Source organism: Hevea brasiliensis, chromosome 6 (assembly GCF_030052815.1).
Source record: "Hevea brasiliensis isolate MT/VB/25A 57/8 chromosome 6, ASM3005281v1, whole genome shotgun sequence".
Lineage (NCBI taxonomy): Eukaryota > Viridiplantae > Streptophyta > Magnoliopsida > Malpighiales > Euphorbiaceae > Hevea > Hevea brasiliensis.
Window position 1 is genome coordinate 13,124,383 of NC_079498.1, and position 19,102 is coordinate 13,143,484.

At 31.1% G+C, this 19,102-nt stretch overlaps 1 protein-coding gene across 1 annotated transcript; it reads left to right on the plus strand.

Annotated features, from left to right (window-relative positions):
• The first annotated feature begins 15,933 nt into the window (after positions 1-15,933).
• On the plus strand, positions 15,934-18,491 carry LOC110664260 (rust resistance kinase Lr10-like). Its single transcript, XM_021823873.2, has 3 exons — positions 15,934-16,841; positions 17,137-17,163; positions 17,241-18,491. The coding sequence occupies exons 1-3, from the start codon at positions 16,139-16,141 to the stop codon at positions 18,353-18,355; spliced, it is 1,845 nt and encodes a 614-aa protein (XP_021679565.2). The 5' UTR covers positions 15,934-16,138; the 3' UTR covers positions 18,356-18,491.
• The last annotated feature ends 611 nt before the right edge of the window (positions 18,492-19,102 follow it).

Consider the following 19,102-nt stretch of genomic DNA (forward strand, 5'->3'; position numbering starts at 1 on the left):
AGGGAAAGAATAATATTTAACCAAAGTCCCAACTTATACGGCGTTGAAATTATAAGCTCGAGCGTATGGTTTAAATTTTTATATATCGAGACATATGTACTCGTTATACATATTTATATATAAATATTTAATTTAATAATTATTAAATTTATTTAATATGAACAGAGGAAGCACGTTCGAATAATTGAATGTCTGTATCATTGGATTAGCTTTTTAATAATTGGGAGCAGGGGGAGTTCGCATAAATGAATGTCTGTACCATTAGATTAGCTTTTTAATAATTTGTGCGGTTTGGGGAGGGGTGGGGGCGGGCCGGGCAAGACACGTTCGCATAAATGAGAGTCTGTACCATTAGATTAGCTTTTTAATAATTTGGGGGGGTGGGCGGGGCCAGACACGTTCGCATAAATGAAAGTCTGTACCATTATATTAGCTTTTTAATAATTTTTTTTGGGGGGGGGGCGCGGGCGGCGGGCCAGAAGAAGCACGTTCGCATAAACGAATGTCTGTATCATTGGATTAGCTTTTTAATAATTTTGGGGGGAGGGGGGCGCCGCCAGAAGAAGCATAAATGAATGTCCGTACCATTGGATTAGCTTTTTAATAGAGATCTGTGCTGCTTTTCTTAATGGTATAATTTAGCTTCATTTGTCATTATAATCCATCTTCATTTGTCATTTCAATCACAATGGAATCATCCTGGTAAGTATATAATTTCTCCTTCTCGGATAGGAAAGAAAGGATATAAATGGAGTGAGAGAGACTTACCAAATTAATAATAAAATAAAGACATTAAATTATTATGAAAATTTAAAGTTATATAAAAAAAATTAATATAAAGATTCCTTTCGCCATTACCCAGAAATTGCGATTCCTTTTTTACTTTAAGAAGATTTTAAGGATGTCACATGGGCTTTACAAATTGAATAATGGTAGGGTCAAAAAATGAAGGCCATTATCCCTCCTTTTATAGGTTGTTTGTCAAAAAGGAGCTTTTTTCCAAGCAGTGTTTTTCAAAAATTAGAACACTTCAACGGGAATGAATTTGAAACATTTATCATGTCGCTATTCCCCACAAATCGCTAGGCCTTAATGTATATTTTATGAATTTCACATTGGCTTTACATATTGAATAATGCTGAGTCAAAAAAATGAAGGCCACTATACGTATAGGTCATGTTTAGTACTCCAACTATAGATTTAATAACTTCATTCAAGAGAAAATAGTAGGGTAAAAAACAAGGAAATAGATTTATATTATAGCCTTCCAAATCATCATATACAGCTGATATATGAGATATAATTAGATGTTTCCAATGCATGTGCACTCGCTTTTTTAAAAAATGTGAGTTTTAACTTTTTAAAATTAAAAATAATTAATTAATTATATATATATATATATATAAGAGTATTATTTTTTAGTGTTTCTTATGTATCTAATAATTAACTATAACCCTAATATGTTGAGGTTCCAATTTTTTAACAGGATTTGTCGATGCAATATTGATGATCCATTTTTATTTATTATTTTTTTATTTTTATGTGACTTGAATTTTAGATATATTTTTAATAAATCCGAATCATAAATCAACCTGAAAGTTTCACACTATGATTCGATTGGATAGTTTTAATCACACACTCTCTCTTTACTACCGTCAAATCTCATTATTATTTGATACTCAATAGTTAACAAAATTAAATTATATCAAAATTAAATTATGAAATAGTTGATGAATGTGATATCGTTGGATTTTCAATAGTAACTATGAACAAGTCAAAAAAATAAAGTTTAAAATTTAATTGACAAAAATTAAATAACTTTTAAAAATTTAGCTGATTTTGTCAAAATTAAAAAAATTATATTTAAAATTATCAAAACTTGATAAGGGTTGGCATTTGTCAATATGCTATTATATTACTTTATATTTACCCTTTTATTTTTACATTAAAACATTGATTAACTAAATGTTGAAATATCACTTACCTATTTGATATTAGATTTCATATTTTTATATATTATTAAATTTATGCATGATTAAAAGTAGGAAAAATTCTATAATTGCTTGGTTTCATACAAAATATAATTATTTTGTCATGGAGAATAAATAATTTCGCTTAAATTTACTAGTTATCTTGTTAGATTTTCATAAAATGATTCATTTTTCCGTAAATTGGTTAATTATGAAAATTTTATTAACTTAACAAGAAAAATAAAGTTTTTTCAAATAAAAAAGTATATATAATATTTTTTAAAGAAAATCTAAGAGTTGAATTATATATGGTAAAAAAAATTTTAAAAAGGTTATAGAAACAAGTTTAGGTTTATTAAATTTTTAAAAAATATTATATTTGTTTTTTTATGTGAAGAAAATTTTTCTTTTGTTAAGTTAATTAAATTTCTGTAATTAATTATTTTATGAAAAACTAAGTAATCATAGAAAGCACTTTAAAATTAACATGTAAATTTCATATTATATGTTATTTTTAAAATATTAAAAATATTAAATTGTATCAAAATGCATCGAACGTGTTGTGTTGAATCATGCTTTTGAATAAAACAAGTTATATTAAATTAGTCAAATCTTATTAAATTAATTCAATACTATTTTAAGGGAAATTCTATACTCACTTAGTTCTATATAATTATTTTGTTATGAAAAATAAAAAAAATTTACATAAATTATCACTCATCTTATTAGATTTTTCGTAAAATAATTCTTTTTTTCTGTAAATTGATTAATTACAAATTTTATCGATTTAAAAAAATAAAATTTCCTTAAAAAAAAGCATATACAATAATTTAAAAAAAATTATAAGAGATGAATTATTTATGTTAAAATTTGTTAAAAATTATAGGAACAAGTCTAGGTTTATTAAATATTATTTATTAATTTAAAAAAATGTTTTTTTACATGAAAAATCTTTATTTTTTTGGTGAAGTTAATAAAATTTCTATAATTAGCTATTTTATGGAAAAAAAAATCATTTTACAAAAATTTTAATTTATATGAAATTACCTTATTTTTTGCAACAAAATAATGGTACTTTATATGAAATAAAACAATAATAGAAGACACTCTATTTTAATAATAATCCTATTATGCATGTTATATAATCTATATAATTAATAAAAGGGTAATATTTATATTTAAATTTTGATATAATTTATTAATCGTGTTATTTTAATATCAACTTAATATTACTCGTATTACAAACACGATCTATCAATTCAAATCGGGAATCCATGGTATATGATATCAATTAAATAAACAATGCTTAAATTGTTGACGAGCCATTTTTTTTTAAGACAGCTTTTGAATATAAATCTTTATTTTAAACAACAAGAAATTTAGTTAATTGTTATGAAAATTATTGACCAAAATAAAATATCTTCATTAATAATTGAGATTACCATTGATCTACCGATCAAAATTAGGTCGTCAGGTATTTAAGTCGTAATTCCAATCATTTATTACATAGTTAATAATTTTATCATTAAAAATTTATCGGTAAAATAATGATATTTTAGCTGATATTTTCAATAGAAAATGATAAGTTATGATGAAATTAACGATAAAAATATAGATATTAAATTGTAGAAAATTTTAAATTTTAGAAGAACCGTCAAAAACCTTTTTATTGATAAATTATTTTGATTTTCGGTAATTAATTTACAGATACAATAATTGTTATCAGTAATTTTTTCAATAATATACTCAGCCTCGGTAGTAGAATCTGCAGTCGTACTCTGTTTGAAACTCTTCCAACACCTCCATTATAAATGAACACATATCCAGAGGTAGACTTTCTATCATCGATATCTGATTGGAAATCAAAATCAGTATAACCATCCAATTGCAAGTCTCCACCTCCATATATCAAGAATAAATCCTTAGTTCTTCTCAAGTATTTAAGAATATTCTTGACAGCTATCCAGTGTTCCAAACCTGGATTGGATTGATACCTGCTAGTCAAACTAACAGCATATGCGATATCCGGCCTAATACACAACATTGCATACATTAAACTTCCAATAGCCGAAACATATGGAATCCTGACCATTTTATCTCTTTCTTCAGGTGTCTTTGGAGACATCTCTTTAGAAAGATGGATACTATGTCTAACTGGTAACAATCCTCTCTTGGAATCAAGCATGTTAAACCTCTTTAACACCTTTTCCAAGTATAGACATTGAGATAAACCAATTATTCTTTTCGCTCTATCTCTATAGATGCGAATCCCAAGAATATAGGTTGTCTCCCCTAAGTCTTTCATGGAGAATGTATTTAACAACCATACCTTTACAGTTGTCAACATACCTGTGTCATTACCTATCAACAGTATGTCATCCACATATAAGACAAGGAAAGTGATAGCACTATCACTAACCTTCTTATATACACATGGTTCATCCTCATTTTTGATAAAACCAAATGACTTAATGGCTTCATCAAAATGGATGTTCCAACTCCTCGAAGCTTGTTTCAACCCATATATAGGTCGCTTTAGCTTGCATACCTTGGAACCATCTTGGGATTCAAAACCCCTAGGTTGTTCCATGAAAATATTTTCTTCAATGTATCCATTGAGAAAAGCTATTTTGACATCCATCTACCAAATCTCATAATCATAGTATGCAGCTATTGCTAATAGAATCCTAATTGATTTAAGCATGGTAACAGGCGAGAAAGTCTCCTCATAGTGGATTCCTTGCCTTTGGCGAAACCCTTTCGCTACTAGCCTTGCCTTATAGGCCTCTACCTTTCCATCAGAACCAATTTTCTTCTTGAAAATCCAGTTGTTCCCTATAGGTACAATACCTTTGCATGGGTCAACAAGATCCCAAACTTGATTCTTATACATGGAATCAATCTCGGATTTTATAGCATCAATCCATTTTGAAGAGTCTATATCTGATATAGCTTCTTCATAGGCAAGTGGATCATCTCCAGGATCTACTTCTTCATGAGTAGACAACTCTTGTTCTTCTTTATGAAGGAAACCATATCTCACTGGCAGGTGAAATACCCCAGTTGTTCTACGAGGAACAACTGTAGATGTTTCATCAATAGGTGTAGGTTGACTAGATGGATCTATATCCATTTGATTTGTTGGTTGGTCAGAATTCTCCAATTCTAACTCTATTTGCCTTTTTTGCCTCCTTCTTGAACAAACTGTTGTTCAAGAAATGTGGCATCTCTACTTATCACAACCTTTTATGAAGTAGGCAAATAAAAATAATATCTAAAACTATCTTTTAGATATCCAACAAATCGACCCTTTTCTGATCTGGTTTCCAATTTATCAGTGTTCAGCTTTTTGATATAAGCTGGACAACCCAAAATCTTAACATGCTTAAGACTTGGTTTTCTTCCATGCCATATCTCATAAGGTGTAGAAGAAACTGTTTTTGATGGAATCCTATTCAGAATATACAAAGCTGATTCTAATGCAAATCCCCAAAAGGAGATTAGCATATCAGTATAGCTCATCATACTACGTACCATATCTAATAGGGTACGATTTCTCCTTTCAGATACACCATTCAATTGTGGTGTTCCTTGAGGAGTCAGTTGGGAAACAAATGCCATGCTCTCTCAAGTATTCATCAAATTCAATACTCAAATATTCTCCTCCATGATCTGATCGAAGAGTTTTAATACTCTTTCCTATTTGATTTTCTACTTCAGATTTAAATTCTTTAAACTTTTCAAAGGATTCATGTTTGTATTTCATCAAATACAAATACCCAAACCTTGATTTATTATCAGTAAAGGTAATAAAGTAATAAAAACCACCTCTAGCCATTTCTTTAAATGGACCACATACATCACTATGTATTAGCTCCAAAATATTTTCAGCTCTTAGCCCTTGTCCAACAAAGGGTGATCTAGTTATTTTGCCCTGAAGGCAAGATTCACAAGTTGGAGTAGGCTCAGAGCCCAATGAGGATAGAATCCCCATTTTCTCCAATTTTGCAATCCTATCTTCTGTAACATGACATAACCTTAAGTGCCAAATATATTTTGAACTTGAGTTGGTTTTCACCATGGCATTGCATTCTTTTAGATCACTTGTATTCATTTTGTGTTTGTCATTATTATCCAAATAATAAAGACCATCATTCATATAACCTGAACCAATATATTTATTTCCAAAATAAATATTACAAACATCATCTGTGAACTGAAATTCATAGCCATTTCTAGTCAAACTAGATATAGAAATGATGTTCTTAAAAGCATCAGGTACATATAAAATATTATCCAAACACAAAACATATCCAGACATGTAAAAAAATTTAGATCCTATGGCTAAAGCTTCAACAGTTGAGCTATCGCCAATCCGGAGTCTAACATCTCGAGAATGCAAGCTGCTACTATTTGCTAGTTCCTGCATATCATAAGAAATGTGAGAACTTGCACCAGTATCTAAAACCCAAGCTGTAGATGAACTATGAGTTTCATCAGAATCTAAATAACAAGATATGGACATACCTTCCGAAGGTGTATCCTTCTTGTCCTTCAGAGAAGCAAGATACTCTGGGCAGTTCCTTTTCCAGTGCCCATCCTTTTGACAGTGGAAACACTTTCCTTTGCCTCCATCAGCTTTAGTCTTCCCTTTCTGTTTAGCTATTTTCTTGGAAGAACCAGGAATCTGAAGTTTTTTTTTTTTTCTTATTGCCCTTCTTCTTGTTGGACCTTTCAACAGAAGAAGATGCAATTAAAGCTACCACTTTTTCTTTATTGCCCGGTATATTCTTTTGGGCAATAACCAGCATGTTGAGTAAACCAGCTAAGGTGCATTCCTGCTTAGTCATATGGAAATCTGTCACAAAATTTTCAAATGACTCAGGAAGAGACTGAAGGATCAAATCCATTTGCAATTCGAAATCCATGTTAAAGTCAAGATGTTCCAACTACTCAATCAGCCGAATCACCTTGTGAACATAATCCCCAACATTCTGTCCCTTAGACATCCTCATGTGGAACAGCTGTCTAGATATCTCATATCTAGCACTCCTGCTGTACTCACCGTATAACTCTTGTAGGTGAAAGAGGATCTCACTCGCACTCTGCATGTTCTCATGCTGCTTCTGTAACTCATTACTCATCGAAGCAAGCATGTAATATTTGGCTCTCATATCATGCTCCTTTCACTTGTCCAAAGTTTTATGTTCTTCTTGTGTGGCCTCTGAAAGTAAGGGACCAGGAACATTTGAGTCTAGAACATATCCTATATGTTCAAGGTTCAGGACAATTTTTCAAATTTCTTAGCCAATCAGATAGATTAGGTCCTATCACCTATTGCGATCAAGTATGCTTGCAAGGATATTGGATGGTGGTAGTTGTTCTGTGCTCATTATTATCAGAAAATTAACTGCAGAAAATAACCAGATTAATTAGTAAATATATTATGTAATTAACCAAAATGATTACGGTCTTTTAATCAAATTGGTCCTCCCACTAACTTAGCGAATCCTACACTTCCAAAGTAGAAAACGGAAATTCTAGTTGGATGGATTTCTAGTGGGTGATTGAATTCTTATAATTCTATTGATCATCCTCAGGTACATCCATTATTGGAATTACAATAAACTATAAGTGAGCAACTCCTTGCCCATCACATCTCATGTGAGGTTCAATCCTTTACCTAGCCCCTAATGCTCAAAATCTCAGGTACATCCATCATTGATTTATCTTGCATTAGTTAAGTTGATCCCATTGAGTCAGTAATTATGCAAATAATTTTAATGTCATCAGGTACATCCAATATTGGCCACCAAACCATTTACATATTTACAACATCTCATGCTTGATAATTATTCTTAAGAAAATCTCTTAAATTAATTGTATCTTATGCAACTATTTAAAATTTCTTAAAATAATTGCCCCAATGGAGAGCCCATATTATAATTACTTTAATTATAGCATATCCAACTTAATCATTTATTTGGAAGATTTTATGGTCATCCTAATTACTATTAAGGTCTCACTTTGCACATTATCCATTTAGCATGCAAATATCATATACTTGCATACATTCCCATATATCTCATGCATTCATAGATAAACAGTAAATATGGTATGATCATGAACTTTCTAACGAATTCAATTCTGAGCCACCAAGAATTGAATCAGGGCATTCCTAGATGCATTTCATTCATTCATATTACAAAAGTTGTTGAAGGAGTACATAATCAACACTTGATATTGAATTCCTCCCACTGGTCCCACCAATGCTCTTGACCTCCTTGAACTTCTTGCAATCCAATATTACATAGTAATCCTTGGCATACCAATGCGAATTTACAAGAATTAAATAAATGAAATTACAACCCAAAAATTATTACAACCTTAATAATACATGCCCAAAATAAATTAAAATAAATTAATTAATTTACAATCCTAAAGAAATATAAAAGAAATAAATATAATCACATTGGTCTTTTATAGTCTATGATCATCCATCATGCATATCATTATTTAACAATTAAATAAAACATACATACTTAAATTAAATTGAATATCTCATATTCAACTTAAAAATCCAGATTTGAATATGATTCAAACAAATTTAAAAATTCATATTTGAATCTCATTCAAACAAATTTAAAAATTCAGATTTGAATCACATTCAAACAACCTTAAAAATTCATATTTGAATCGCATTCAAACAATTTTTAAAAATCAGATTTGAATCACATTCAAACCATTTTTTAAAAATTCAGATTTGAATATTGTTCAAACAACTTTAAAAATTCAGATTTGAATATGATTCAAACAACTTTTAAAATTCAGATTTGAATCACATTCAAACAACTTTTAAAATTCAGATTTGAATCACATTCAAACAATTTTTAAAATTCTGATTTGAATCAAAATTTAATTGTGATTAAAACTACTAATTAAACACTTTAATTAGTTGTGAGATAGGCTTTAGATCATACAACAATTGCAGAATTTAAAACCAAACCTTGTGCCACCATTAGAGGAACATTGTTGGCCCACCTATGGTGGCTTCACCATGTATGCCGTCGCCACACATCCTTTGCAACCAGCAATGGATCAATCATCTCATGATCAAATCACATAATTAAATCATCTAATCAACAATCTAAATGGCAAATATAGTGGCTCTGATACCAATTGAAGGAGCGGAAGCATGAAAAACACAAGTTTATACCATTGAATTCAAAAATTTTTCACCTAGGGTCACATGCATCATACAAGATTTATTTTTATCTATTTGATTTCAATGATAAACAACATATTAAAACTCTTTTAATATGTTTTTGGATCTGTATTTACCATTTAAGATTTTTAGAATTAATCAGATTAATTTTAGAACCCTAGATTAGATGAAAAACAAATACACTAACCTCTTGATACACTGCAGTGTATTTGCACCTTTGGAATGCGTCTTTAGGACACCAGATGTTGTCCCTCTAGCTTTTCCACACCAAGAACACCTATGGCAGCCTTTTGAACAGTTTCTAAAGCTTTTTCTATTATTTAGAAAATCAAGTTCTGCCTTTTAAGAGATTAAAGATATAAACAGAATACTAGAAACGATTTCTAGTATTTTAAATTCAAGAGATTGTTTGCTAATCTCTTAGAATAGATGAGAGAAGAAGATGAAGAGAAGGGAGAGCTTCTTGGGTGGCGGCACAAAGGAGGCAGCAGCTGATTGTTATTTTTTTCTTTTCATAACAACACTTATATAGCTAGGTCAACACATAAAACCCTTGCCACATGTCACCCTCTGATTGCTTCTATGTTTAATTGACCCAATCACATTGTGCCAAGTGTCAAACCTATATTTAATCTTAATTTTAATCATCTTACATGATTAAAAGACATCTGGCAAGCTTATGTGTAGTGTCATGTGTCACCATTTCATGGTGCCACATGTCACCTTGTGAAATGACCAAAATACCCATGTGTCTTAATTTTGAGTTCTCAACCCAAAATAATTATTTCTCTTCTTCTAATCAATTTATATCAAATATAAATCAATTAATTAATCTTTATTAATTAATTTCTCATTAATTAAATTCATATTTAAACACTTTAAATATAAATTTAACTTGTACTATACATCCAATAATCTAGATTTGGTTTTAAGTCATGTTAGGGACTTTGCAATCTAATTGCAAACCAAACCTATTTAATTAATCAATTAAACTCTTTAATTAATTAATTAATTAATTAATAAATAAATATTTAATTTGGTGATTACTTGTGTATGTGTGTGACTTACTAGGCTCATCACTAATTGGCAATGAAATATGACATCAACTCTTAATATCATCAGAACTCTTTCTTACCATAAATGATTTCTCTAAATCATTTATGCACCTCATAGACCATGGTTAATACCTAACATAGCATGCCATGGCCACCCAATCAGTAATAAGGTTTACCTCAAATGAACCTATAATCATATGTTACTATGCACTAGAATCTCTCTGTTATAAAATTCCAATTCGAGCTGGAGTCATGGTTTATGTCAAACCCCATTTGTTATGAATATTATGTTCTCTTTTAATTCCAGTTCTTGATTAAAAGATTTTCTCATCAGAAACTCTTTTTTGATTAAATCTATCTGTCCTGGCTAATAACTTGAAACATTAAGAACAATTAAATAAATATAGGATTTTATTCCTATTTACTTAGAGGAACAGATTCCATCTTGATCAACACCTACCTCCATATATAACTAGTAGGAGCCAACACATGCCCATATACCCATACACAGTACAAATATGAAAGCAGTATCAAACTCAAACCACCTATATACAAGATAACTGTGCTATCTCAGGTCTAAAAATTATATGCACTGATATGATTTATGACAATATATTGACAAGAGTAAACTCCATGTGCTTGTCATAAGTGTCACTGGTTCAGCCTACTTATCATGTATAAGTGCCTATCATGTTTGTTATATGGCATGAGACTCACAATTCCATCTTATTTATATCTCATATAAATAACTTGGGAACAAACATGAATACAATCTTTTTGGATAAGTCATGTCCTTATTATGAAGTATCCTCGATTGTGAACCTATTTATGATATTTTGTACTAGAAATACTGTCACTCATATTCTTAACAACTTAAGAATAAAATTTCTAACAAAATATCAATGGACCTTTTCTATTACACATAAATATATTATGTAAACGGAAAAGTGAAAATGCCATTTATTAATAAAAATATATACAAGATACATAGTAAATGATATGCTCTAGGGCACACTACTAACACATTCCTGCTTAGTCATATGGAAATTTGTCACAAAATTTTCAAATGACTCAGGAAGGGACTGAAGGATCAAATCCGTTTGCAGTTGGAAATCCATGTTAAAGTCAAGATGTTCCAACTGCTCAATTAGCCGAATCACCTTGTGGACATGATCTCCAACATTCTGTCCCTCAGACATCCTCACACAGAATAGCTGTCTAGATATCTCATACCTAGCATTCCTGCTGTGCTTATCATACAACTCTTGTAGGTGAAGGAGGATCTCACTCGCACTCTACATGTTCTCATGTTGCTTCTGTAACTCATTACTCATGGAAGCAAGCATGTAACACTTAGCTCTCATATCATACTCCTTCCACTTGTCCAAAGTTTTATGTTCTTCTTGTGTGGCCTCTGAAATTAAGGGACCAGGAACATTTGAGTCTATAACATATCCTATATGTTCAAGGTTCAGGAAAATTTTTCAAATTTCTTAGCCAATCAGATAGATTAGGTCCTATCACCTATTGCGATCAAGTATGCTTGCAAGGATATTGGATGGTGGTAGTTGTTCTGTGCTCATTATTATCAGAAAATTAACTGCAGAAAATAACCAGATTAATTAGTAAATGTATCATGTAATTAACCAAAATGATTATAGTCTTTTAATCAAATTGGTCCTCCCACTGACTTAGTGAATCCTACACTTCCAAAGTAGAAAACGAAAATCATAGTTGGATGGATTTCTAGTGGGTGATTGAATTCTTATAATTTTATTGATCATCCTTAGGTACATCCATTATTGGAATTACAATAAACTATAAGTGAGCAACTCCTTGCCCATCACATCTCATGTGAGATTCAATCCTTTACCTAACCCCTAATGCTCAAAATCTCAGGTACATCCATTATTGACTTATCTTGCATTAGTTAAGTTGATCCCATTGAGCCAGTAATTATGCAAATAATTTTAATGTCCTCAGGTGCATCCAATATTGGCCACCAAACCATTTACATATTTACAACATCTCATGCTTAACAATTATTCTTAAGAAAATCTCTTATATTAATTGCATTTCATACAAGTATTTAAAATTTCTTAAAATAATTGCCTCAATGGAGGGCCCATGTTATAATTACTTTAATTATAGCATTTCTAACTTAATCATTTGTTTGGAAGATTTTGTGGTCATCCTAATTACTATTATGGTCTACTTTGCACATTATCCATTTAGCATGCATGTATCATATACTTGCATACAATCCCATACATCTCATGCATTCATGGATAAATAGTAAATATGTTATGATCATGGACTTTCTAAGGGATTCAATTCTGAGCCACCAAGAATTGAATCGGGATATTCCTAGGTGCATTTCATTCATTCATTTTACAAGAGTTGCTGAAGGAGTACATAATCAACACTTGATCTTGAATTCCTCCCACTGGTGCCACCAATGCTCTTGACCTCCTTGATCTTCTTGCAATCTAATTACATAGTAATCCTTGGCATATCAAGGCGAATTAATAAGAACTAAATAAATAAAATTACAACCCAAAATTATTGCAACCTTAATAATACATGCCCAAAAATAAATTAAAATAAATTAATTAATTTACAACCCAAAGAAACATAAAAGAAATAAATCCAATCACATTGGTCTTTTATAGTCCATGATCATCCATCTTGCATATCACTATTAAACAATTAAATAAAATATGCATACTTAAATTAAATTGAATATCTCATATTCAATTTAAAAATCCAGATTTGAATATTATTCAAACAAATTTAAAAATTCAGATTTGAATATCATTCAAATAAATTTAAAAATTCAGATTTGAATCACATTCAAACAACTTTTAAAAATTCAGATTTGAATCACATTCAAATAACTTTAAAAAAATTCAGATTTGAATCACATTCAAATAATTTTAAAAATTCAGATTTGAATCACATTCAAATAACTTTTAAAATTCAAATTTAAATCACATTCAAACAATTTTAAAAATTTAGATTTGAATCACATTCAAACAACTTTTAAAATTCAGATTTGAATCAAAATTTAATTGTGTGATTAAAACTCTAATTAAATAATTTAATTAGACATAAAATGGGCATATTTATGAGCATTAGATCATACAACAATTGCACAAGTATTGCCCAAAACCATGCGCACCATTAGGAATTAACAAACCTTGCGCACACATGTACTCCAATCCTAGCCGCCACCTTTTTCTCATTGCAACCAGCAATGATCAATCATCTCATGATCAAATCACACAATAAAATTATATAATCAACAATCTAAATGGCAAATATAGTGGCCCTGATATCAATTGAAGGAGTGGAAGCATGAAAAACACAAGTTTAGATCATTGAAATTCAAAATTTTTCATATAGGGTCACATGCATCATGCAAGATTTATTTTTATCTATTTGATTTTAATGATAAACATCATATTAAAACTCTTTTAATATATTTTTGGTTCTACATTTGTCATTTTAAATTTTAGAATTAATCAGATTAATTATTAGAACCCTAGATTAGATCAAGAACAAATGCACTAACCTTTTGATGCACTGCAGTGTGTTTGGCACCTTTGGGATGCGTCTTTAGGACACCAGATGTTGTCCCTCTAGCTTGTCCACACCAAGATCACCTATGGAAGCCCTTGAACAGCTTTAAAGCTTTTTCTATGAATTAGAAAATCAAGTTTTGCTTTTTGAGAGATTACAAATGTAAACATGACACTATAAACAATTTTTGGTATTTTTAATTCAAAAGATTGTTTGCTAATCTCTTTGAATTGATGAGAGATGAAGAAGAAGAGAGGGGGGATGTTCTTTGGGTGGCGGCACCAAAGAAGAACAGTAGCCCACATGTTTTACTCTTTCATAACAACACTTATATAGCTAGGTCATCACTTAAAACCTTTGTCACATGTCACCTTTTGATTAACTCTAGGTTTAATTGACCAAATCACATTGTGCCAAGTGTTAAACCTATATTTAATCTTGACTTTAATCATTTTATATGTTTAAAAGACATTTGGTAAGCTTATGTGTAGTGCCATGTGTCACTATCTCATGGTGCCACATATCACTATGTGAAATGACCAAAATACCCTTGTGTCTTAATTTTGAGTTCTCAACCCAAAATAATTATTTTTCTTTTTCTAATCAATTTATATCAAATATAAATTAATTAATTAATCTCTATTAATTAATTTGTCATTAATTAAATTCATATTTAAACACTTTAAATATAAATTTAACTTATACTTATACATTTAATAACTTAAATTTGGTTTCAAGCCATGCTAGGGACTTTGCAATCTAATTGCAAACCAAACCTATTTAATTAATTAATTAAACTCTTTAATTAATTAATTAAATCATATTTAATTTGGTGATTACTTGTGCATGTGTGTGACTTACTAAGCTCATCACTAATTGACAATGAGACATGATATCAACTCTTGATATCATCAAAACTCTTTTTTACCATAAATGATTTCTCTAAACCATTTTATTCACCTCATAGAATATGGTTAACACCTAGCATAGCATGCCATGACCACCCAATCAGTAATAAGGTTTACCTTAAATGAACCTATAATCATATGTTACCATGCACTAGAATTTCTCTGTTACAAAATTCCAATTCGAGCTGAAGTCATGATTTATGTCAAACCCCATTTGTTATGAATATTATGTTCTCTTTTAATTCTAGTTCTTGATTAAAAGATTTTTCTTATCAGAAACTCTTTTCTGAATAAATCTATCTGTCCTGGTCAGAAACTTGAAACATCAAGAACAATTAAATGAACATAAGATTTTATCCCTATTTACTTAGAGGAATAGATTCCATCTTGATCAACACCTACCTCCATATATAACTAGTAAGAGCCAACACATGCCCATATACCCATATACAGTACAAGTATGAAAGCAGTATCAAACTCAAACCACCTATATACAAGATAACTGTGCTATCTCAAGTCTAAAGATTATATGCACTGATATGATTTATGACAAGAGTAAACTCCATGTGTTTGTCATAAATATTACTGGTTCGGCCTATTTATCATGTATAGTGTCTATCATGTTTGTTATATGGTATGAAACTCACCATTCTATCTTATTTACATCTCATATAAATAACTTGGGAACAAACATGATTATAATCTTTCTGGATAATTCATGTCCTTATTGTGAAGTATCCTCAATTGTGAATCTATTTATGATATTTTATGCTAGAAATACTGTTATTCATATTAACAACTTAAGAATAGAATTTCTAACAAAATATCAATTGACCTTTGTTATTACACATAAATATATTATGTAAACAGAAAAGTGAAAATATCTTTTATTAATAAAATATATACAAGATACATATTAAATTATATGCTTTATGGCATACTATTAATACCTCACACACTTTCTCTAGAGACTCTATAATAAAAAAATTTATTTGAGATTTAAATTTAAATTTAAATTTTGTATATATATGTATATATACACACAAACATACACCCACATCTTGATTGGGCACTTTAATATTTAATTTTATGATTACCAAACGTAACATTTACTTTAAAATCTAAAATTTTATAAAATTTTAATTTTAGTACTTTTTTATTAAATCTTTCAACGGTGTCCTTGAAATTGGATTATTATTGCTTCATAAGTCCTTTAATTTCTTCTTCTTCTTCTTCTTTTTTTTAAAAGAAACTTATCTATAATCTTGGATCCGATCCAAAGGCTTGAGCCAGTTATTCTGCCCTGGAGCCTAGTAAAGATTTGCATACGGTATCATAGCAGGCAACGCAGAGGTAGAGTCCTGCAACCATATACACTACAGATAACGGAAGCCCATAATGAATTTATTCTTCAGAATGTTTTCCATCTGCTTCATGCTAATTGTTCTTGTAGACGATGGATTAGGCATTTTTGAGAATGAGTGCAAGGAATCCAAATGTGGGAGCCATGGTCCAGCCGTTCGATTCCCGTTCCGAATCAAAGGCCGCCAACCTGACCACTGTGGCTATCCTGAAGATGGGTTTCATCTTTCATGCTCCGAGAGGAAGGAGACAGTACTGGAGTTGCCAAATTCAGTGAAACTCTCGATCAATAAGATAGATTATTTTTCTCAAGTGATTTCTGCAAGTGATCCACAAGGTTGTTTTCCAAAACAGCTTCCCAAAATCAATTTATCTGTCTCTTCCTTTCGGTTTCATTATCAATTTGATTACTGGGAGAACAATTGCACAATTTTTCACTGTTTACAGAGAACACAATGGTCTTCGGCAACACTGATTTCTTGCCAAAGTTCTCCCAACTCCTATGTTTATTCCAATCCATCAAATTCGGGAGGCGATGTCAATAAAATATATAATTGTACCAAGATGTATGAAATTATTAATTTTCCATTTCTACTATGTGACTTGGATATTAGGGTTGTCCGTTTGAGCTGGTCATTTCCGAGGTGTAACTCTTGTGAAGCACATTACAAATATTGCAGATTGAAGCCTAACAGCACTCAACCTGCTATTGAATGCTATGGCAAGCTCCAAAAAAAGGGTAAGTTTTCTGTTAATGTAGCACTTTTAAAATATAGCTTTAAAATCATGGAATCAGTAATCTTTTCTACACATGATTTGGGTAGAGTTCCTCTTTCAGCACATAGATTGCTCGTTTATTAGCATCATCACATATAATTTAGCAGATAACTATTTGATTATGTAATACAAGATACAAGGAATATCTTCAAGTTGTAGAACTTATGGTCAAGATTTTCTAAATTTCTAAGGTTTATTTGATATTTTTAAATTTCCTGGACATTACAACCTAATAGTAATATGAAAACGTTTTGCAGGGGCACTAAATAAGTTTGTGGCGACAGGTTAGTCTCCTCTAAATTAAATTCCCAAGGTTATTTTTGGACATGGGATTTCTTGACTTGAAATGTTCCATTTGCAGGCATAGCTTTGGCCCTGCTTCTTCTAGCGGTATCAGTGACTGCACTTTTCTATGTGTATGGCTTCAACAAAAAAGAAAAAGAATATCAGTCCAAGATTGAAAAGTTTTTGGATGACTACAAAACTTTCAAACCTTCAAGATATTCCTATACTGATATTAAGAGGATCACAAATCAATTCAAGGAAGAACTAGGCCAAGGAGCTTATGGAACTGTCTATAAAGGGAAGCTTTCTGAAGAAATTATGGTAGCCGTTAAGGTCCTCAACAATTCCAAGGGTAATGGAGAGGAATTTGTAAATGAAGTTGGAATAATAGGAAAGATCCACCATGTCAATGTCGTTCGTTTGATTGGCTTTTGTGCTGATGGATTCAGGCGAGCTCTACTTTATGAGTACTTACCAAATGAATCACTAGCAAAATTTATATCTTCAGCAGATGCCAAGAACCATTTTCTTGGATGGAAAAGGCTGCAAGATATTGCTCTTGGAGTTGCCAAAGGAATTGAATATCTCCACCAGGGATGCAATCAAAGAATCCTCCATTTTGACATAAATCCACATAATATCCTGCTTGACCACAATTTCAATCCCAAAATCTCTGATTTTGGCCAGGCTAAGTTGTGTTCTAGGGATCAAAGTGCAGTGTCCTTGACAACAGCCAGAGGAACCATTGGCTACATCGCTCCTGAAGTCTTTTCAAGGAACTTTGGGAATGTTTCCTGTAAATCAGATGTTTATAGTTTTGGAATGTTGGTGTTAGAAATGGTTGGAGGAAGGAAGAATGTTGATGCTAAACAAGGAAATGAAGATCAAATTTACTACCCGGAATGGATTTATAATCTTTTGGAAGGAGGAGAAGATCTAAGGTTCGAGATTGATGCAGAGGAGGATGCCAAAATTGCAAAGAAACTTGCAATTGTGGGACTCTGGTGCATTCAGTGGAATCCAGTGGATCGTCCTTCCATGAAAACTGCTGTCCAAATGTTAGAAGGGGAAGGAGACAATCTATCAATACCCGCTAATCCTTTCAGCTCTTCTAATCATACAAGAATGAATTCAAGAGTCTCAAGAAGACAACTTCACCATCAGTTGGAGGCCATCTCAGAAACCGAGTAAATATTAATTAGAGATCGTCTGTAATAACCAATTAGTTTGCAATCATATAGAAAAGGATCTTCAATTAGTTCCTTAAAGTATGAGAAACATGTTATTAAGCACTTGGTTAATTAGTTTCCTTCCCCATTTTCTGTCATTACAATGACTATTAATTAGTTTCTTTCAAGAACAGTTTATTTTTTTTCATCATTAACACAATTTGTTATATAAGGAATACACAGTTCGTAAGGATACATTGAACTACAATTTTACCATCACCAGCTATTGATGCTGTAAGTTTTATTTCAATCTCTAGTTGCAGCTTGTGATGCTTGCAACACATATTATTTGATGAAGAAGTGGGTCCAGCAGCCTTGATATAGAGTGAATCCCATGTTATCCCTTCTCCACCACAATGACCACTTGCAATGCTACCAACCTCGGTCGAGCTATACCCTGCCACTACAGCAATTGCAGTCTGTGATGCTACGCTATTCCTGTCAGCTACTGCTTTGGGAACGTTTCCGACAAGTCAGATGTTTATAGTTTTGGAATGTTGGTGTTAGAAATGGTTGGACGAAGGAAGAGTACTTTTGATGTTAAAGAAAGAACAAATAATCAAATATACTTTCCAGAATGGATCTATAATCTTTTGGAAGGAGGAGAGGATCTAAGGTTGGAAATTGATACAGAGGAAGACACTGGAATTGCAAAGAAACTTGAAATAGTCTTTGGTGCATTCAATGGAACCCAGTAGATCGTCCTTCC